Here is a 23,775-nt window from a genome sequence, read left to right as displayed (position 1 = left end):
CTCACTTTACTTCAGACTTGTCAGGTGTACCACCTTGCTGTAGTGGGTTGGCTTGTTCCTCGTCATTATTGTTTTCTTGACGTCGTCTATCTCGCTTTAGTGGGCTGGCTTGTTCCACGTCATCATGGTTTTCTTGACGTCGTCTATCTCGCTTTAGTGGGTTGGCTTGTTCCACATCATCATGGTTTCCTTGACGTCGTCTATCTCGCTTTAGTGGGTTGGCTTGTTCCACGTCATCATGGTTTCCTTGACGTCGTCTATCTCGCTTTAGTGGGCTGGCTTGTTCCACGTCATCATGGTTTTCTTGACGTCGTCTATCTCGCTTTAGTGGGTTGGCTTGTTCCACGTCATCATGGTTTCCTTGACGTCGTCTATCTCGCTTTAGTGGGCTGGCTTGTTCCTCGTCATCATGCTTTTCTTGACTAAGAATATATCTCCAGCTGTAAAAAGAATTCAAAGGTAACCAATTCCATTAGTTTAATTTAAGTGACAAAATGTTTCAAGGCAAAGTAAATACTGAAGAATGTTCAGTTTAATGAAGTGTTTAGCAATTTAATCTTTCTGGCTTACATATGCTTGAATATTACAAAACAATATTACAATACTAACTTCCATAATTATCTTCTACTCCCCATATGCAAGAATGAACTCCGGTTTCTGGTTCACATTCTCATAATGTATTTACAAAACTGACGCAAATGATATGTTCAAACATTAGGCAACATACGAGACACAATGATCATACACAAATGTGTGGAACAAAAAAAGCCACCACCAATTGCCACGCACTGAAGAATGTTGTGTCTGGTTAGCATATGCATTTATGCCTAATCCCAGGAACCAGTGTCTGTTATGGTCTACAGAAAATGCCAGAAGCATGAACTGAGTAAGGTGACGGTCATGTGTCATGCCTTATTTATTAAGGAATCTACTAGTCAAAATTAAACTCTTTTGGACAAATTGTCACAAAATATTTTCGAGATCTGAAAGTATGTACATTTGAAATATTTTGACTTCTGGCAAGAAAAAATATAAAGGAACACAAAATATTTCTGAGATCTGGAAGTCTCAGATGGAATAAATGATGGTTTTATTCTTAAATGAAAGAAATCTACTCAAATTATTTCCTTAATCTCACTTGGTAATGAAGTGAAATGGAAATGGTGCGTTATAATAGCAAGCTAAAAAGCATATTCATGTGAGAAGCCAAATACCTGCTACGCAACTTTTGAAGAACCTCATTGGTTCTTTCCCGACGGCAAAGGGCAATAATGATAACAATAAGTATTGCAACTGCAAGTATAAAGCCACAGGCCACCCCCACAATACCACCAACACTGTCTTCCTCTACTTCATCTGAATTAAATCAAAGACATATTAATTATTGTTTATATTGTATCCGGTACACTGAAAGTAAATATAAATGGTTTTAAAGCTGCATTTCAAAGAATGATCGAATTGATATTTTTTATTATATTATTTTTTTTAGAATCAGGCACTTTTTATCGTAAATGACTGGAAACCAATAAAATAGGCTGACTAGATTTTAGATTGCAGATTGTCATATTTGTGTTCGAAAATTTATTTTTTATGAGTTAAAGCATTACTAACGCTATAAGAAAATTGAAATATTCGGCTGTTTTCGAACAAATGCGATCTGTTCTATTGTGAGTTGTCATATATGACAGAATTGAAAGCATTGGTGCCAATTAAGCTGATTCGGAGACAAAAATAATAATAAATACTAAAACTGTCAATCTGTGGGTGTAGTCCTATTATGGTATATCTTTATTAAACAAATGGTTGAATATTTTCTTAAATAAAATGTGCTATACTTGACAACATCTTTGAAGGAACAACTTCCAGATCATCAATAATACGCCTCGTTACTGTGTTTTTGTCAAAGCATGGTCAGTAATATTTCATTATCCTTCTAAAACTGTTCAAGGGTACTCTTTCCAGATTTTTCAAATGAGCTTATAATGGCCTAATCTTACCATCTTTAATATGATATCAATGGAATTGAATATCAAGAGACGAAAATAGCAGTAATTTTTGTTTGAAACAAAATCATTAAATGTGAAGCTAAAACTGTTTAAAATCATTTTTGAGTATTCTCGCCAGGAAAACCTAACTGGAATTTCAGGCAGCTCAAAGATTAGAACAAGAGCGCTGCAGAGCGAACCCGTAATGCTTGTCTGTAACTGAATCAAACAAAGGTAATTAATAATCATTATTAAAGCCGAAGTTATGGACCTTGCTATACATGTGTGTATTTTAGACTCAGTTTATGGGAATATTTGTACCAAGTTTTCTCATGATTTTTTAGTTATGGCCATAGTTTAAGTTTCAGCAGGTTGCACATTTATGATGCCGACGCCATTAAGGGTCTGACATTACGTCAACCCTCTTTCGAAGAATGAACGAGCTGATAAGCTTAAATGATCCTAATGTAAATATATGTATTTACAATAATAAATCACCTTTCAAAATGCACACAGTGTTTTGAGTTTCGTTACATGGAGTTCTCTGCACCCATCTCTCAGGACAAAGTGAACAGTTCAGGCATGGCATCACCTCGGAACTGATGTTGGAAAAGGTCTTCCCGTTAACACATCTCTCACATGTTGTATCTTTGTGACTGTTCGCTGTAAGTAGGGACATTAAGTATAACTTAGTTCTTTTTTATCATACAACATAAAGAACATGCTTAATTAAGTAATTTTGCAATATTGCTTTCGTAATTATGGACTTGAGTTTCCATTCAGTCACAACATTGCTTACCGTTACACTATATACTAAAATCATGGATACAAAACGGCTAAAACACGGTATTTGTCCATTTTATATTTTTTGGTTGTTATACATAGATTGAAGGAAAGTGTGTGATTTCAAACTTAATTCTTTGCAGCCAAAGCATGTAACCTAGTCCACTCCTGCTGGCCTCCAAATTTCAAGTGAAAATATCAATTTGTATTCGAGTAACAGCAAAAAACATATCCCAAAAATGGCCATTTTCAAGCGTTATGCTGTCTCATTTGATTTTTTTATATATTCAAACTGTTATATATCTATTTTGCATGATGATTTGAAAAAAATGCATTACCTCAGCTTATAGAAAATTTCAAGTGCTAAATTTTGGTGGGTAAATCAAGAAAATAGACAAATTATTACAGAAAATATGACTTATTAACATAAAGTGGTGCTTTTGCCAATTTTTCAAAATCACAATAAGTATCCCTTGTTATATGCATGAAAAACATTGAAAATTCACCCATTTACAAGTGATAACTGTTTTGTAAGACTGATTATTAATCAAACTTCCAATTTTTTGTTGCTTTGGGTATTCATGATTCACATTCTTAAAAAGAAGGAGGTTCACCTGTAAGATTTTCAGGGTTAAAATGGCTGAAATATTTTTGGAATATTTTGATTTTAAGTTGCATTTTTTTTACATATTTAATGTTACGGACACTACAAAATCTGCCTTCAAATTTTGATTTGAAATTTCCATTGTTTTCAATAGCATATTTCCTTATATTTTTTCATGGTAAAAGCAATTTTTTTATTGTGCAATATTGCATCATCTTTTAACTATTGGAAAATACCAATAAAACGGCTGATGCAACAATATTTGTGATGAATTATTGCATCATCCAAAACAACCGCCTTTCTAAGAAATACAACAGTCCAGCTGTAATGATGGAATCAGCTAAGAAAATGGCTTATTTTGGGTAATAGTCAGTCAGATCCCAGCAAGAAGTCCTTTCAAATGGAAAACACTAAAGGTGTTGGTTCCAGTGATGCTCTAGGTATGTATTATCCTTATCTAAACATTCCATGCTATGTTATGTAGGGTCCGTAACCAAAACCATATGTCTGTACATGATGCCCTGAATTAATGCAATTGTCCACATGAAATGCACATGTTGTGATGCTTATTTGTTGAAATTGCCATGCCCAACATATAACAAACTAAAATGGTCTTAACAGGTTGTTTAATGGAAATCCTATGACAGTATGACACACAATTTCATTTTGTGTAGCCTATTACGGAGCCGAGATGAAATATTTTTACATAAAGATTGGCGTGTATGCCAATGAATACAATCAGTGTTATAATATACAGATCACAGACACAGTGGATACTTGTTAAATGTACAGAATTGAAGCTTAAGTAATATTTGATTTGTACTTGTACTCAGGTTACAGACTCTACAAAATACGGCCACTTGTTTCTAAGTCTACTGTAAGTATGTTCAAAAACATTTTTATGAACAGAAACAATACAATTGAACCATATAGGGACATTTATACCTTTTGAGGTTTTTCTTTTCACAAAACCTGTCTTTATATGAAGATTTATATACCATATATATTAATATTCTAGGGTATACATTGAACCCAACCGTTTAAGGTTAATTAATATTCAGAATGTCTTTTTACAGAAGAGAGCCGAAAATCATCACTGCGATCCCGGAAACTTGAAAAAAATGCTGAAATGAATGCTGAAAAGAATGAAGACATAGAAAAGAAGCAAAAGGAGAAAAACAGGCTGAAAGTCAAGGCATGGAGAATGCGTCAGAAAACAGAAAACTCCACAAAATATTCTGAAATCAAAAAGAAAGACACAGAAAGAAAGAAGGAAGCTCGAATGAAAGTGAAACTCATGGCCAATTCAGATCCTGAATTAAAAGCCTCCTTAAGAAAGAAAAAAGCTGAAGAAATGAAAAGATACAGAAAGAGAAAAAAGATGAAAACAACATGTTCTTCTGAAGATCCTGGTGTTAAAAAGAGTAAGAAACCGGCTCTGGAAGAAAAAAAGAAAAAAGCTGTGAAGCGAACACAAGCCTGGAGAATGCGAATTAAACTTAAGTCTCCTACAATTCCAATTGTTAACACAGTTGATGAAAATGACAGTCATGGAGAAAGCAGACAGAACAAAAGTAACTTATCCCGTGCAACAGTATACAGACGAGCGCAAATGGTGAAAGGCATTCTGCCTAGGACACCAAAGAAGAAAGCCGCCATTTTAAAGAAGCTTATTGAGTCACCTTCAACATCCAAAGTACTTTCTGACCAAGGAGTAACAATGACACCAGCTTGTAAGAAGAAACTTGAAGTAGCAGATGCTATAGTGAATTCCTTGAAAGAAAGTATTTCCAAAGTAAACATTGGTGTTCGAAAAGACAGAGAAAAGAAACATGCATATGATGTAATACGTGAATCAGTACTAAGGAAATACAAAAAGATCACAGTTAGTAAATATTTCAATGTGTCTTACAAGACAAGGAAGATGAGAAATGAATGGTGGAAAAAGAAACAGAGAAAAACAAGATGTGATGTGATAAGTGATCATGTGAAACAATCAGTGAAAGAGTTCTACCTGAGTGCTGAAATTAGCAGAGAGGTGCCATCCAAACGTGATGTTGTTAGAATCAAAACTCAGACTGGTATGAAAGAAACACTACAGAAACATGTGATGACAATGACACTAGAAGAAGCACACAAGTTATACAAAACAAGAAACCCCAATCATAAAATAGGACTTACATCATTCAGCAAACTAAAACCAGTTAATGTAAAGAAAGTGTCCGAGACAAGCAGACGGTCATGCCTGTGCCAGACTTGTTGTAATGTAGCCCTGAAAGTAGAAGCACTTACAACATTGAAACGAGTTGTAAAAGAGACTGACATGACAGAAGACATTAAGATTGATAAGAAGAGTCTGAGTGATGCAACATTCTGCAGCTATGAACAAGAGCCATCTTTAAAATGTGTGTCAAGAAATTGTGAAAAATGTGGAGTACAAGGCCTTCAAAAGTATTTGGCGACTATGGAAGAAAAGAACAGAGATGGGATGGTGTCATGGTATCAATGGGAAAGCATTGAAATAAAGAAATATGACAAAGTAAAGCGCTGCGTTTCTTGTGTGCCCAAAGAAGCTGATTTCAAAGTGTTTCTCAGGAGCCAACAGAACATATCATTTCAAAGCTAGAAGCTCCTGAACTTGTCAATGAAAGAGGTCATTTTAAATTCAATACACAGGAACTCAGCAAAGTTAAAGTTAATCTGTTGAAAATACACAAACATGTGTATTTCAAATAGAAAATGTGTTGGTTCTTACAATGTGTAGAGTCCGTAACCGTAGTGCAGTCTATTTCTATCTCATACAAAAAATATGTTCTATTGATATAAACAGCAGAAACTGACTATACTTGATAGGAAAAGTGTTTATTTTAGAAAAACAATGTGCTTGGGGCACTTGGTTCTACAAACTTTAAAAGTTACAGTTAAAGTTGTGTGATCATTTTTGTCAATTTTTAGAGTTCATCGCAACTGGGATGAAATATGTTTTTTTATGCTTATCTCAAGCAGAGATTTTATGCATTTGTTTGTTAACATTCTAATTGTTAGTTTTCTGTGTTAACCTGAATAATACAGTCTTGTTTCCATTAAAATCTTTGTTGTTATATGCCTGTTGTAGTGTCTGTAACCTTACACTGACCTGTATGTAAAAGTCGCCAAAAAAATAAATTTATAAAAGCGACTGTAAGAAAACAAATATCATTTCCAATGACTGAAACTTTAAACTAAAAATGGACAAAATTTCATGGCCCTGCATGGAAGTTCATTTTTCCACCTTGGTGAGACACTTAGGTGGACAAATACCGTGTTTTAGCCGAAAAACAGATTTATATCATCATCGCGTCATCATTACTAAACATGGCAAAATTGGCTGAAATTATATTTAAATAAATGTAGCTAATAAAAAAGAATTATTAATGTATCAGCTTTCCCAATTTTCAGGTTTAATTCTGCAACTTGAAACATTTAGTGGTCAACATTTTCTTTTGTCCTATGAAAAAGCAGTATTTCAATACATTTATTTAAAAAAAAAATCAGCAGACAGCCATTATTGATTTAAATTCTAAAGGTAAAACAATACCAACAAGAGATGTTTGTCAAACATTATGCCCCCCTCAGCGCCATGTTGTCAGGATTATTTGGACAATGAATGAAATATGTATGGACCTCAAAGTTTTTAGGCCATGGGTGCAGGCAGTGTCAAGTTTACACACAGACAAGCTTTTGCATTCAAGATCACTGTGACCTTGACCTTTGAACCGATGACCCTTAGATTAAAAGGGGTCATCTACAAGTCAGGCCCAACCCCCTAGTCAAGTTTGATGATCATAGGTCCAGGCTTTGTTGAGATATCATTTGGAGAAGCTTTGTTAACTTTTTAGTGTCAAAGGTCAAGTTTGCCCTCATGGTCACTGTGACCTTAACCTTTGACCAAAATAAATAGGGGTCATCGACTGGTTAGGCCCAACATACAAGTCAAGTTTAAGGGGCAAAGGTGCAGGCAGTGTCAAGTGATCACACAGACAAGCTATTTATGTTCAACGTCACTGTGACCTTGACCTTTGACCTGATGACCCAAAAATAAATAGGGGTCATCAACAGGTAAGGCCCAACCTACAAGTTAAGTTTTAGGGTCTCAGGTGCAGGCAGTGTCAAGTTATCACACAGACAAGCTATTTATGTTCAACATCACTGTGACCTTGACCTTTGACCTGATGACCCCTTAAATTAAAAGGGATCATCTACAGGTCAGGCCCAACCCTCTAGTCAACTGTGACAATCATTGGTCTAGGCTTTGTTGAACTATCACTGGGAGAAGCTTTGTTAACTTTTTCATTTTAAAGGGCACTATGACCTTGACCTTTACCCGATGAAACCCAAAATCAAGAGGGGTCATCTACTGGTCAGGCCCAACTTTCATGTCAAGTAGATGACCATAGGTCCAGGAATTTGTTTGTCTTCAAGGTCACTGGGACCTTCATCTTTGATCTGATGACCCCAAAGTAAATAGGAGTCATCAACTGGTCAGGCCCAACCTACAATTCAAGTTTGAGGGCCATGGGTGCAGGCATTGTTGAGTTATCCCTCGGACAACTTTTTATCAATCAAGGTCAATGTGACCTTGACATTTAGCCCAATGACCCCCAAAATCAAAAGGTGTCATCTACTAGTCAGGCCAAACCTCCAAGTCAAGTTTGAGGGCCAGGGGTGAAGGCACTGTCGAGTTATCACTCGGACAACTTTTTATCATTTAAGGTCAATGTGACCTTGACCCTTGGCCAGATGAATCTCAAAATCAATAGGGGTCATCTACTGGTCAAACCCAACCTCCAAGTCAAGAGTGGGTGCTGTTTTAGATAATATATATTACAGGGTGAACATTATAACTCATAATTCTTCTCAATCAAAAATAGAAACTATCAGTGTTGAGGTCATCATAGGTAAGTCAAAATGGTTAACCTCTGGGGTCTACCGGCCACCAAGCATGAAGGACAATGTGTGTTTTGAGGACCTGTACAAATCAGTGGATAAACTAAGTACCGTATACACTACGACACTACGATAATTTAGTCAGAACATAATTGTATATTTATATTCAATAATACTTTAATATATTATCATATCACATTTAAATTATGAAAGAGATAGGTAGTTAAAACTAAACTGTCATCATAATATATATTTTAGTTGTAAACAATGCTTTCAATTTTATGTAAGTGTTCGACAATTTTCCTTTCTTTGCAATTGAATCAGCTGGTGTCTAGTCCCTTTTAACTTAAACAACGTTAGAGAAACTGAATGTTCAGTCATTTTTTTTAAAATCACAAATCATTCACTTTCAAAACCTATAAAGATGGAAAGTAAGCCAAAATAGTCTAAAATGGTATAACCAGGCGTTGATACACTGTCATGTGTTAATAATAAAAGAAAAAGGCATGTAACACTGAGTTATCACTTTTGAATTGGTGTAGGTTGGCCATAGTGAATGCTATTTAAATGTACTGAAATGGTTCGCATATGATGATACATATGAAAGGTTTGTCGATGTGTTATTGTTATTGAAAAGTCCTCTCTTCTTTCTTTACTAGTGAAGTCAGCTCAAATGTTGAACAGGCTCCGCACATGCATCAGCAAGACTGTTTACATGAACCTCTGATTACTATATTGAGGCTTCACAATACTTGCCTACTAGTACATTTAATGAGCAGTCAGAGCATACAAAGCCATATTTGACAGCAGAAGTCAAAGACAATTATTCAAGTACACACACACTTGATAGAGCTTGGATTGAACAGGGAAGTGATAAAACAACTCAACTTCATGCCCTCATTACTTAAATGCAACACGCCAACGGTCGTTTCAGACAAATCCATAGTCAGTGTTTGCTGTCTTATCAATACCCTGTTTACCACAATCTTAATAAGGTTGCGGAACTTGAAACAAGCTACTTTAATATATATAGAAGACAAAGTGGCAAATGATAATATGATATTTGCAATATGGTAATCGTCGCTGAAAATTTATTCACTCTTAAACAAGAGCGTCAAATGTCACAAAATATGCCCATCCTAGTTTGTTGTAGGTTTGTTGTAAGTGATTGTACCAAAGCCAAATTTAGTGAGTTCACACTGTAAAAGCAAAATTAAGAGACACTCTGGAGCGACTGAGGCAACATGGCTGGTTATCGAGCCTGACTAAGACATTTTGTGCATACATATTCTGACCAAATTTGGTGATGAATTGTCAAAGGATTCTAAAATTATTGATCGGCAAAGAACGATTTTAGGTAATATCTATAAGTAAACAGCAAGTGACTTTAGCAATATGGCTGGTTATTAAGCTTGTCAGAGAAATTATGCCAATACACATTCAAACCAAATTTGGTGATGATTATACAAAGGCTTTTAAAGTGTAGAAATCACAAAAGTTAAAAAAGTGTCGGTTATTGACAGCCTCCAAAGTTTTATCAGTCCCAAAGAAAATGTGTCGGTCATTATACAATTAAAACTTTGCCACTGACCCACAATAAAAATCGTGATTGGTTTATTTTGCAGCCATGTATTTTTCTCGGACCCTAGCTGTATCAGTTTTTTTTGGTATAGCATAGCATGTTCCACAAGATAAGACTTTTTGAATTGTCATTTAGAACCTGCCAATGCTTATCACAAACATTGGGATTAAGTTTCAAAATCATCACAGAATAAACAGCTGTAACTTTATAATGTACTGCAAAGAAGGCCAGACGTTGCGTAATGTTTGACTAGCGTGGTATCCATTCTGACATCTGATACCGAATACATCGGGATAGTAAACAAATAATAGTAATTTGACAATATAATTGCGTGCCAGCCGACTTACTATATAACTTAATCTAACGCATTTCAATTAAATAAAAAAATGTCAACGTAAACATCATGGTGTTGTCTGCTTGTGCTGGTAGCAAATTTAATGAAAATTTTGCACACTTAAAAGACAATCTAGGAATCAAATAAAATTTCCAGATGGGGCATGCCTCATATAACTCTAAAATATTTCCTCACTCTAAGTCAATATATAGTTATTTACCACTGGTTGTTGTTTTATTAAAATTCATTGCGTAATTCAGAAGTTACAATATGGACAATGATAAGTAACACAGTTATGGTCCTCATACAATGTACTTTCTGTCGTTGTACTTTACGATTGTATGAATTTTTTATAAATTTTACATCCAGTTGTTTTAAAGTTATGCTCTGGACAATAAAAAAGTTACAAAGGGCAATTACTAGTGTTGGGAACCGGTTCCAATTTTACTTTCGATAATCGGTTCCACTCACGTAACCGATTATCGATAGTACAATCGTATTTTTAAATACTAGATAGAACCTGAATTGTAGTTTTATTAATGTACAGAATTAAATTTTTATCATTACCGTATTATATCATGCATAGGACGCACTTTTTTACCCCCAATTATCGTCTCAAAAATTGCCTGCGTCCTTTCTATGCTATTAGAATTTCATTTGTTTTTCCCATTTTTTTCCAAGTCCTTTTCAGGTCGAAAATATCGGACCGGGAAAGAACGCGGTAATAGTAAGTATTTGTACTGCGTCACCGAAGAAAACAACTGATATAGGTAAAATCACGAAGTTACCACACGCAGAAATATATTGAATGTTTACTTTAAAATGATTTATTGAGAAATAAATTGAAAACAAACATGAGAATGTGCATAACGCAAAGTAGCATTATTGTCACTATCAAATCTTTTCAAATGTGCGAAGGTGTGAAAAACACCCGCTGTCTGTCATTAGAAAAACATCAATAGAACAAACTATTGTGATAGTTAAATACCGTATGGTTGTTTGTTCACACTTTACCTGACGTGCCTTCCGCTGGCAAGACTAATTAGGGACACGCATTAATTATGCCAACATGCTTTAATCCGCGCAGCTTAACAAAACAATCATCAGTTTTGACAATACACGGTTGCAATTGCAACGGTTGCAACGGTTGACTGTTATTCAGAAAGCATGTCGGGGACTATTGCAACGGTTGACTGTCAGTCAGAAGGCCCATTTGTATGTCTTATAATATGCTGTGAATGTTCTCAAAATGTCAAGACTTATATCATTGTTGTGTACGCTAAATTACCGAAATACGACGATAATTATCGAAATACATAAGACAGTTATCGAATTATGCCTTATATACAATTTTTTGTTTGTTTTTCACTTCAATATATGTTGTAAATGCTTTACCAACCTCAATTTTTCGGCTCCGATTTTGACATTTTTCCACTGCGTCCTATCTTATATATTAAGGGTTTTTACCCGTTTTTTCCACTATTTTATTGCCTGCGTCCTATCTATGCTAGCGTCCTATACATGATATAATACGGTATATGCATATACGTTATGTCTATGATTGAAGTTATTAAGAGCTTTTATATAAAAAAAAGTTCATTTTATTGCTCATTGTGGCTTTCATCAGCCATTTTGTTGAAGACAACTGAACACTTACTACTTATTAATTTTTTTTTTCGATGATCGATTATAACCACATACAATCAATTGTCGCCGATTTCAGGCCCAAACAATCGATTTTCGATTATAATCGATCATTGGAACATCACTAGAGATTGCTTTTTTGAAAAAGGGCTTGTCTCCCCTTTTGTGTGGTCATAGCTGAGAAAAAATAAATGATGGCCATGAAATTTGTAATTTTGGACTGGAGACGACCGTGAAGTTTGGTTTATTCACCCGTATTAAAGGGACTGTAATTAAGCTATACACCTACCTCGGTAATATCACGTGATAACACCGACTAGCCAATCACGCATAAGGAATGAATTCTACCTGGTAGACATACCCAGTAATCTTTTTTTAATGGAAAAATACGAAATAACTGCTAAATTTGACCAACTAGCACACCAAGTATGAAGTTCCTGGGTCTAAGCGTTCTATAGTTATTGAGCGGAAATGAAGTGTGACGTACAGACTGAGGGACTGACGGACAGGGCAAAAACAATATGTCTCCCCATGAATGGGGAAGACATAATTACTCTGTAAAAAGTTAAAAGTTCTTCCAGACAAGAAAAAAGTCACAAAGAGCAATTATAATGGGCAACTAGTAATTAAAGCTGCACTCTCACAGATTGAACGTCTTCACGACTTTTTTTTTGTCTTGGAATGAACAATTCTTTGCATAAACATATGGATACCAGTGTTATAAGACTGGTGACAAAATATAAGATCGCAGTTTTTAATATTAACGTTCAAAAATTGAAGTTTTTCGGCATAAAACATCAACTTTCGTCAAAATGGTTCATCTGTAAGCAGCTTTAACACTTCACAGTTACTGCCTTGATACGAACATCTTGCATATAAATGCACGCTTCTTGAAATGCCATTGAATTTGATTTCATTTCCAAAAACCACTTGCACATGTAGAGAGTATGGTTCACATTCATTTTGTTTTCTCTTTCGAAATAATGCACAATTTTTTTTGTGGTTATGTTTTTTATTTAGCAATTACTTTAAAGAAGTCATTGGTTACTTAGAAAGTCATTGGTTGCCAAGGTAGTCACTGGTTGCTTTGGATGCAAATAGTTACTAACCACTACATGAGGCTACATATCAAATGTCTAGGCCATGCAGTTTCTGAGAAGATTTTAAAGATTTATATATATATATATATATATATATATATATATATTAGGGATGCAAACGAATGGCAAAATTGATATTCGAATATTCAGTAATTCTTTCGAACGAATATTAGAATATTCGATTACGAAAATACATCTTTTAAAAGTTGTAGAAAACTATAATAGTATTCCCTAACGTAAAAGCCGGGGCATTTTCAATCTGATTAAAATCCTGATCTTCTGTACACGAAGGGGAAATCTATAAACAATATTCTACTAGGCGGTAGGGCGGCACCTTGTTGGAAAGGGGGTTGCAGTGGTCCAGAGGTTTCAAAATCATGATTTCCAGGGTTTAAAGCCCAGCTCCGTCTGAAATTAAATTAAAGAATGCTTTTTCATTGTTCCCCATTTGCCAGGCTTTCGGATGAGGCTTTAAACTGGGGTCTTCTGCTAGACTTAAATCAGTTTCTGGGTGTTAAACCAAAAATTGTCTGAAAACAAAACACTGGCAAGCCACTGTTCATGTAATTTTGTTTGAACAATGGATTAAACACAACTTTCTTCAATTTTTCTTAAATTCATCTAGTTACCTACCTGTAACTCCGATGCACTCTTCAATTTTGTTTTAGGCCACAGTTGCACTTTAGGACTGAATACTTTTTTCATAGGTTGTTGTGTTGTACTGGAACTTGAAGGGGACCACAGCAGACGTTTCACAGTTAATTTACGACTATAACCAATGGATTCGTTGAGGGTCTGTTTAATAATTTGCAATTTTTCAACTACCCCTTTCACCAGTCGATTGCACTTAATGCAAATCCCAGTAGCATCTGTTGAGGTCAGGTCCATATCAATAACTAAATGCAGATCATCAACTGTTTGTTTCGTTATTTTCAATTTTTTGTTCATGTTCACGCTCGTTTTTATTTTTCTGCCAGAAGGCGTTATTTCAACATTACAAAACACCATCCCACACAAAACACATCGATCTTGCAAATGATGTTTCTTCGGCGTGGAAACTGTCAACTCTGCCATTTTGTACAGTTACAGTAAACCAAATATTTAATGTTGGTGATGAGATCTTTTCACGTAAGGTCTAGGGCGAGATATTGGCAAACAAATCAAACAAAACAATGAAATACTTTCACGATCTTGACATGGCGATTTCACAGACGGTGTGTGTGAGAATTACACGTTGTAAAAATTACGCACTAAAAATTCGGAAATTCCAGCGATAAAAATAGAAACTTTCGACTTCTACTTTCGTTTTCGCTATATGAAAGCTAGGCGTTGATTGGTTAATGGTTACGTCACGCGATGGTGATCTCCAATTGGTGCCGGTCAGATCCCCATGCACAGCAATATAGGGGATATGATTTTAATCAGATTGGGGCATTTTATCCCTATTTTGTCGTAACCACTGTGTGGCTGATCCTGAATTTCACCAAATGTGCCTCTGATATTCCTCATTTCAGAAAGCAAAATTTAATACATTATGAACAAAGTAAAAAGCAAAATATTTTCACTTACATTTCATGTGCCTTCATATTTGTAAACAACGGGAACTCTGGTTGAATGGCGATAAATGTCAATGCAGGGTCTTCCCGTAGGACGAGCAGGCTCGTTCTGGGATTGACCCCTACTAAATAAAACTATGGAAAAAACAAACCAACTCGGGAACTAGTTTATTCCTTAATTGGCAAAGGCATTTACCGAAAATAATTGATATTTTGTGTCACTTGTCTTATGGCCAGTTATTGTAAAATTACAGGGACTTTTATAGTACCCGACGATATGTCCCTAAATGACAAAATATGCCTGTTAAGTGTATTGTCATCATATCACACCTCTGGCAGTATAGGCCAATCGTTGTAAAAACAAGACAAACAAACTTTAAACACAACAACCAGGTTGTTATATATATTTATTCAACAACAAAACATCGAATAATCGAATACCGATTTTGACATTCGAATACCAAATGTTTGATCTCGAATATGTTTGCATCCCTAATATATATATATATATATATTTATATATATATATATATATATATATACAGAAAACCTAGAAACCAGGGGGCGTGGCCAGCTTTGACCCAAGAGGCATTATTTGAACAATTTTGGTGAAAGGCAACTACATGAGGCTACATACTAAAATAAATGGTCTTGGCCATGCAGATTCAGAGAAAAGATTTTCTAAATATTACCATATTATGTAAGTTACAAGTATATAGAAAACCTGGCACCCCAACAGGGCGGGTCAGCATTGATTCAAGGAATATTATTTTAACAACCTTGTTATGGACCGCTACTTGAGGCAATATTCCAGATATTAAGGTCATGGATTTGCAGTTTCAGAGAAACAGTCTTGGTTAAAAAACACTAGATGAGACTATATACAAAATATCAACGGTCTATGCCATGCGATTTCAGAGAAGAAGATTTTCAAAGATATTACAGTACTTCATATATATAAATACATAGAAAATCTGAGACCACTGGGCAATAATTTAAGCAACCTTGGTTTAGGACCACTACATGATGCTGTATTCCAAATATCAAGCGAATGGGCCGCATGGTTTCAGACTGTAAGAAGAACTTTGTGCCTAGATGAGCTAAAAACAAGAGGCCCAAGAGGGCCTATTCTCTACTGGCATGGCTCTTGTGGTCATTTTCAATCCAGAGCATGTACATGTACGTATGGCTAATAGGCAACATATACACTGTTTGTGTTTGGGTTAGCTAATAAACGCTGCATGTTAAACATCTGAGGACAGAAAGTGTTGTAAGCAGATTAGTTGCATGAACTATTTTAATATGTGCCAAGTAAAGGTAATCCGAGGGTAAAAAATATTTGCTTTCAAAACTGTACTCATGGTTAAAATTTCATTTCTGTAGCTTAAAAAATAAAATAGTTGGTCAAAAGGTCAAAGTCAAGGACATCCGAGGACAACATTGATGCTCGTTTGCAAAACTGTGCACTCAGTCAAAATTTCATTGCTGTAGCTTTAAAAATTAAAAAGTAAGTCAAAATAGGTGGGGCCAGCTTTTGCCCAAGGGGCATAATTTCAAATGTTTTGCTAGACGGTCATCATATGATGCTCCACAGCAAATACCAAAGGTAATGGGCCTTGTGGTTTGAAACAAGAAGTTTTTGAAATTATTTCTTAAATAAATCGCTAGGAAACTTGTGACCCCCGTGGCAGTGCCAGTTTTGACCCAAGGGGCAAAATTTGAACAACCATGGTAGTGGACCACTAAATAAAGCCTTGTTCAAAATAGCAAGGATCTGCATAGCTGTTTCAGACAAAAGGGTTTTTAACATTTCCTAATTTAAGTATACCAAACCTGTGAACCCTGGGCATGGCCAGTTATGACCCCAGGGGCATAATTTGAACAAATATTTACAAGCAATTGTGACTTTACATGTAAACTTGGCTAAAAATAGATTTCGCTCAGGTAGACTTGGCTAAAAATAGACTTAGCTAAAAATAGCCTTTTTTATACTTTCAGGACCCATAATCTAGGCATGCATGGGCGGATCTGGCTGGTTTTCACAAGGAACCGAGCTTTAATGGATCTATCTAAATACTGTACAAGTTTTAACAAGATACAATCAAAACTGAAGACTGTATCATGTTCACAAGCAATTGTTTACAGACGCACATACTTTTTTTATACTTTTAAGGCCCATAATCTAGGCATGCATGGGCGGATCTGGCTGGTTTTCAGAAGGAACCAAGCTCTTATAGATATTTAAATACTGTACAAGTTTCATCGAGATACAATAAAAACTGAACACTGTCTCATGTTAACAAGCAATTGTTTACACAATAGCATTTTTTTTATACTATCAAGGCCTATAATCTAGGCATGCATGGGCAGATCTGGCTGGTTTTCGAATGGAACCAAGCTCTAATGGATACCTAACTACTGTACAAGTTTCATCGAGATACAATCAAAAGACAGTAAACTGTACAAGTTTCATTGAGATACAATCAAAACTGAAGACTGTATCGTGTTCACAATGAATTGTTAACAGATGCACTGATTTTTTATACTTTCAAGGCCCATAATCTAGGCATGCATGGGCGGATCTGGCTGGTTTTCGAAAGGAACCAAGCTCGAATGGATACCTAACTACTGTACAAGTTTCATCGAGATACAATCAAAAGACAGTATCGTGTTAACAAGAAATTGTTTACAGACGCATGAACGCACATACTACGTACACATTACCATCGCATAAGCTCTTCTGGCCTTTGGCCAGTAGAGCTAAGAACAGTGGTAAGATGCTTTCTGTTTGTTCCAGTACAAATCATATTGTTTAAAGGCAGTACCGTTAACTACGTCAATTTAAGGGAAAAGCTGTTCAGACAAAAATTAAGATGGCTGCTTAACATGTGTTGAGTCGTTTAAACTACTTACTTTGCTTCATGGTCGACCTATCCGTTTTGTTTTCAAATGTTATGTTACATGCCTTGAAGTTCTGCATTTAGGATCAAGCCTATTGAGTACCGTTTGTAACAATATATCTGTACCTATGGTTTGAGATAAATGCAAAACAACATACCCATTTTTTTCACGCCATGTCCCGGCATACAAGGCGACACTTCCTGGCAATCTCCGACACTTTCTTCTCTCCAGAACCCCGGTTTACATCCACATTTCGTGTCGTGAGACCGAGTACACGCCTCCGCCACAATCACACCTGATGGTTGATCATTTTCAGTACATTCCGTACACTTTCTACAATAAAACGCTCGATTATTATCCGTTTTAAATCTTCCATCAGGACAGTTCTGACATTGTGAGTTGTCACCGTCTTGACTACAATGCTTAATCCAGAAAGTGCCAGGTGGACACATTTTACAATGGATGGTTTCACCTTGAAAATCTACTGGATAATGAGTGTCATTTAACTGTTCTAGGATTCCTGTTGTGGAAACAGCCAGCATGAACGCACAACAAGCCACTTGCATCTTACATCCCATTTTGGTAAAGTAGAGTTCCTGAAAAATAGAACCATATCCTTAATTAAAATGTTACCCTGACAAAACTTAAATTGAAATTAAACAAGTCATTTTCTAAGCTTATGATCATCTCATATTGGTCATGGATTAGTCCTGAAATACAGAACTTATCTTTAAATGAAAATGATACTTGGACAATACTAATTTATCATTGTCAATTACATACTGGGCTAAATTTATTTTCAACACCCTTGCTCTATTGCTCTTTAGATTTATTATCAATCAATTTTACATTCTTTATTATTAGGCATTTTTCAATTTCATAATTTTGAATTTGACTTTTTTTTCAAAATTGAAGCAGTTTGTCATGTAAAATGGATAAAACACTCAGCAAAACCTCAGCTAAAAATTGAGAAAAAGAGATGTAATGTAACCAAGTCTGAATTTCAACTTTATTACATGTTATGTTTAATTCATTTCTTTTTGATGTATATAAAGGAAGAAAACAAGCAAATCTACAATCACTAAATTGACATGGTTGTCTTTCTTGGTCTTATTAAGATCTAATCTCTGACCATAGTCACTCAAATTATATTTTTGGTGGGAACAGTTGGATGATTCAATATATATACATCTTATTTGAGAGATCTGTAAATTTAGAGTTGGAGTGAAAATTAATTGAAGGTTATTCAGTTAGTTCTAAAATCTAGTATTTCTAGTTTTACTTTGCTCGTATTGTTTGATAAGAAGAGCAATGGTAATAATTACATTTTGAGCTGAAATATTTAAGTAAGTCTGGCATTTTATAGTTGAGACAAAGCCTGTCATTATGGGTATATCGACAGTTTGGTCTACAGCTGGGGAGTTTATAAATATATTGCGATATGAAAAGTGTTTTACCTGTTTTGTATTATTCTAATAATAATGTATTATGTTAATCAAAGCGCGATGCGCTGAAAGACTATCTGCAGGCAAAGATGTTAGACTTGCAAGTTTTATTTGAACAATGGGAATGGCAATGGGTGAAGGCCACATACATAAAAGCGAAAACTGTGCCGAGGGTCAAGAGAGCTTGTGCCCAAATTGGGCGAGGAAACAAACATATCTTTATCTATTTTATGGCGTCTGGTGTCAATTTGTAACCCCCAACCCAATGTATTTCATGTTACAATGCATGCCCCTTTAAATCGTTTCTAAAGGTTTTTCGTTGCTTTGATTAGATATAATATGATAGGAAAGTATAATACATCATATATACCATTTCCTTTTATGAGCATACACGTTTTGTTTAAGGAAAATCATTTGTTTCAAAGCAACTTCAGCAATAATTCCCTTTAAATGTGCCAATTCAATACCTTTCAAAATGCAGAGCTTATCAGATGGTCGTTTTCCCGCAGTGAGGACAAACATGTGATCAGTTAATGTATGTAGAAACTATGTTTAGAATATCGGTCAGTTAATGTAGTTGAAACTATTTTTAGATTATCGGAACTTGTCTGTTCTATGAATGAGAATATGATTGTGCATTTTTCGAAAAATATCGATAAATTTAATGTTATTAATGTTTTATGTAAGTACCTGTTCTGTTATGAATGCTTCGTACCTTTTGGATGCTTTAGAGGTTTAATCCGAACTACTTTGCTTCACCAAACGTATGAATGACTCACTGTTGTATCAGGGCATGTGTGCTTATATAAATTGAAAGCCTTATGTCTAAAACTATGCCAAGAATACAACGGAACGAAGCCTTTATGCAAAAAAGGAAAACATCTCATCAGAAGTATAAACGCCTAAAATCAAAGAATGAATAGTATCTTGTTATTTTGTAGCAGGTAAATTACAATGTATAGTATTTGAAGCAATAGCAACGCGAAACCTGAGATACAACTATTCTAACACTCAGACAATTATTTTTGTTTCTTATCTCATAAAAATAAAATAAAAATACACCATTACAAAGAAGCGTGCTTCAGGGTCACGTCAGGTTGAAATAACAAATCATGCAGGCGATGCGACACTTGCGGACGGTAATAATTTTTTGAACATCATGGGCTTAACTAATATCTGAGTGAAAATCCTTATGTTATCTTTCTGCCAGAGCCTCCATTATTTTGACCCTCATTAATCTGATAAATATACCGATCTAAAAATAGTTATATTCTGCTAATAAAACGCCGGGATACATAATTACAGCGCGGAAATAGCCGAACAAGCAAACTCATACTCGGACTGCAATACGAACAATCTATTTTTATGGTTTCGACGTCATTCTGCTAAACATAGAGCGCATTGAGACAAAAAAATTGGTTAAAATGACATGAATAGAGGTAGTTCTTTGGAGTTTGCGGTCTTAAGAATACCTGCGCGCATGCGCAGATAGTCTAAAAAACTCCTAAAACCATAGACGTTATTGAACTTTCAAAAACTGTACTGAGCAAGGACGTTGTTATAAGGCCTTGTTAGCACAGAGCCTAATATGTCGCCTTATTACAACATAGGGCCCAAGTGATTCATTCGTTAATCGTTTGGAAATATCAGGGGATCCAAAGCAGACCATTCGTTTGGGTTGGGGGAAGGGGGGGGGGGGACAACAAGAGAGGACTAACAATTTCGTTCGAGGCCAAAAGCAGTTCCACCTGTGGTCAGGACGAACTGTGAGATACTAAAACGATCAGGGCCAGAAACAGTTTAAGCCAAGGGCAGGACATATTGTGAGACCATTTTGTTTTGGGTCAGAAGCAGTTTGACCAAAGGGCAGAACATGACGTCACTAGCATACTTTCTTCATCCATCCATCTACCACCAAGGAATTTTAGACATTAGCACCTGTTATATGTGCGTGAACAGGAATTTGATATAATGATATTTGACACAAAATAAGACTAATTTGTTCTAAAAATGTGTTCGAAATTGAAAGAACACTTCATTACTTGTATTGTTTTGTTGTATGCAGAATGTCACAGCACCCTCAATGTATTATAGTTTTATACATTGTTACACACTAAGAAGTTGACATTAGGGAAAGACAGATGGATGAGCAGTCTATGGGCTATTTAAAAAATGCGTAGTTTGAGGATTTCCTAAATAAAATGAATGATAAACAAATTATCATAATTTCTTCTTTCAAATATATCTTGTTAGTCTATGTCATATAAAAGTCTGGGTAGTTTGACTGGAATAGCTTCACTGGTAAAACATGTTATACCCCCAAATCAGGCCAAACATGTCAGGAGTGTAACAAAAAAACGTGACACTACAAAAACACTCAATTCAAAGCATTACTGTAAACAACATCGGTAATTGACAAAGTAATATCTTTATTTAGTAAAATACATATGTTGACTTCAAGTTGATATTATAATTAAAGCAATTTCCCCTTATTAATACATGAAATATTACTGATAATGAATAGTTGTGTTTGAATTTTTTCCACAGTTTTTTTTAACATATTTAGCTCTTTTCAAAGTACAGCTGGAATATTTATCATATAACTTTCAATTTATTTATTCAAAGCTCAGTAATATATCATTATTAAATATGTACAATGAATGAATATTTTTGTGTGTTATTATTTTTGCTGTTGTTTAGCTTTCTAGAAAGAAGCTGGCCTAAAAATGTAAGGAGTGTAACATTTCGTATAAAATGAACCACTGTGTTGGCAAACCGTTTACACATGTACTAAATAAGAACATTACCTGGAAGTCTAATGTCATGGAGTAACAACCATGAATGAAGATAGTAAAAAGTCAATGCTAACTTTTGTTATTGGGCAGAAACGATATTTCTATTTTAAGTAACAGGCGACCTTGACCTTAGACCGCACCCCCCCCCCCCCCTAGTCTAAAATAATAGACGTGTTATACGGGATTCTTCCAATCCCTAACGTCTAAACGGGAATGTGCAACAAACGGGGGTGTTTTGAAAATATTGAAATTGTTTTAAGTCAAGTATTTTATGGTTGAAATTGATCATTAAGAGTTATATTCATATTTTACCATGTAAGTGAGGTGTAATTTTGCACTAAACAAGCATTTAATGCATTAAAACAAGTTGTTTACCTTTCCAATAAAACGAAAGTTGACTGACACAGAAAACAATTATGCGAAGGGGAACAACTCGATACAATCGTAATAACTCGGCCTCCTCCGACAAAGCTTCGAGATAGACCTCGTTATACAATCGTAACAACTCGGCCATGGCCGAAATGTTCCGAGCGATTTAAAACTGTGCCCTGAAGCCTTGCAGGTGCCCTTCATGTATATATCGTTATGTTTTGACAGAATGGAATGAAAAAAAAGCCGTCAAACTCATAATTATAAGTTGGATATTTATTTTTTGTGTACGGAACTAATATAAAATAACATTATCTGGTAATATTTCTTGTTTTTATGATATTTTATAGACTCTATATGCTTTAACCCGGAATCCTGATCGGAACAACTACCCACTTTTGATACTAAACAATTTGTACGTGAAGGATTTGCCATATCAAAAATCTAAAAAAAAATCCGCCAACGTACAATTATTTGGACTACCCTCCCCCCCTCAAAAGCAATCCCAAGCTAGCTCTGTACATAAGCTACCTACACAGCAAGTTTCATCAATATCGGTCAATGCTAACTAAAGTTATTGGGCAGAAACCGTTTTTCTATTTTAAGTAACTGTGACCTTGACCATTTTTCTATTTTAAGTAATAGTGACCTTGACCATAGCCCCTCTCCACTCAAAAGCAATCTCAAGCTAGCTCTTCACATAAGCATATACACCAAGCTTCATCAATATCGGTCAATGCTAACTAAAGTTATTGGGCAAAACCATTTTTCTATTTTAAGTAACAGTGACATTGACCTTAGCCCCTCCCCCCTCAATAGCAATCCCAAGCTAGCTCTTCACATAAGCTACCTACACACCAACTTTCGTCAATATCTATCAATCCTAACTTAAGTTATTGGGCAAAAATCATTTTTCTATTTTTAGTAAAAAGCGACCTTGACCTTAGCCCCACCCCCCTCAAAAGCAATCCCAAGCTAGCTCTTCACATAAGCTACCTACACACAAAGTTTCATCAATATCTGTCAATGCTAACTACAGTAATTGGGCAGAAACCATTTTTCTATTTTAAGTAACAGTGACCTTGACCATTTTTCTATTGAAGTAATAGTGACCTTGACCTAAGCCCCTCCCCACTCAAAAGCAATCCCAAGCTAGCTCTTCACATAAGCAACTTACACACCAAGTTTCGTCAATATCTATCAATACTAACTAAAGTTATTGGGCAGAAACCATTTTTCTATTTTAAGTAACAGTGACCTAGACCATTTTTCTATTTTAAGTAATAGTGACCTTGACCATAGCCCCTCCCCACTCAAAAGCAATCCCAAGCTAGCTCTTCACATAAGCAACTTACACACCAAGTTTCATCAATATCGATCAATGCTAACTAAATATATTGGGCAGAAACCATTTTTCTATTTTAAGTAACAGTGACCTTGACCTTAGCCCCTCCCCCCTCAATAGCAATCCCAAGCTAGCTCTTCACATAAGCTACCTACACACCAACTTTCGTCAATATCTATCAATCCTAACTAAAGCTATTGAACAGAAACCAATGTTTGACGACCGCCCGCCCGCCCGCCAAACGACAACCTCATTTTAATAACCCGGTTTTCGTTGAAAACCTTGTAGTGTTTGCTTGCTTCAGTTACATTACCGACAGCCTTTCCGCGCTGTGATTTTAGAGAGCGGTAATTCAGAAACGCGACTGGATTAAAATAGTTTTTAGCATAATATACAGTACAAAGTG

At 35.4% G+C, this 23,775-nt stretch overlaps 2 protein-coding genes across 3 annotated transcripts in view; both read right to left on the bottom strand.

The window, feature by feature from the left end:
• The window catches only part of LOC128231805 (tumor necrosis factor receptor superfamily member 11B-like), a 39,209-nt gene extending 16,715 nt beyond the window's left edge, over positions 1-22,494 (bottom strand). Inside the window, exons 1-5 of one of the 2 annotated variants that reach the window (XM_052945005.1) lie at positions 22,031-22,494; positions 17,573-18,011; positions 2,484-2,648; positions 1,215-1,356; positions 6-440 (exon numbers count right to left, since the gene is read on the bottom strand). In XM_052945005.1, coding sequence (XP_052800965.1) covers positions 6-440; positions 1,215-1,356; positions 2,484-2,648; positions 17,573-17,993 — 1,163 coding nt within the window. In that variant the 5' untranslated portion in view covers positions 17,994-18,011; positions 22,031-22,494. Of the gene's footprint in view, positions 1-5; positions 441-1,214; positions 1,357-2,483; positions 2,649-17,572; positions 18,012-21,667; positions 21,746-22,030 lie in introns of those variants that run through there. The other variant, XM_052945004.1, reaches the window with a different exon arrangement.
• Positions 13,293-14,328, bottom strand: LOC128231807 (uncharacterized). Its single transcript, XM_052945007.1, has 2 exons — positions 13,592-14,328; positions 13,293-13,366 (listed from the first exon to the last, which is right to left on the bottom strand). The coding sequence occupies exons 1-2, from the start codon at positions 14,030-14,032 to the stop codon at positions 13,334-13,336; spliced, it is 474 nt and encodes a 157-aa protein (XP_052800967.1). The 5' UTR covers positions 14,033-14,328; the 3' UTR covers positions 13,293-13,333.
• Positions 22,495-23,775: the final 1,281 nt, after the last annotated feature.

This window comes from Mya arenaria, chromosome 4, assembly GCF_026914265.1.
Source record: "Mya arenaria isolate MELC-2E11 chromosome 4, ASM2691426v1".
NCBI classification, from domain to species: Eukaryota; Metazoa; Mollusca; class Bivalvia; order Myida; family Myidae; genus Mya; species Mya arenaria.
Note: the sequence above shows the minus strand (reverse complement) of the source record. Positions and strands in the feature narration are given on the sequence as shown.

Excerpts from the sequence above, each read along its gene's own strand:
- LOC128231807 (XM_052945007.1), bottom strand. The coding sequence starts at position 14,032 with ATGGCAGAGTTGACAGTTTCCACGCCGAAGAAACATCATTTGCAAGAT. Across the intron at positions 13,367-13,591 it reads AGAGTGCATCGGAGTTACAG|ACGGAGCTGGGCTTTAAACC; the intron begins GTAGGTAACTAG and ends ATTTAATTTCAG.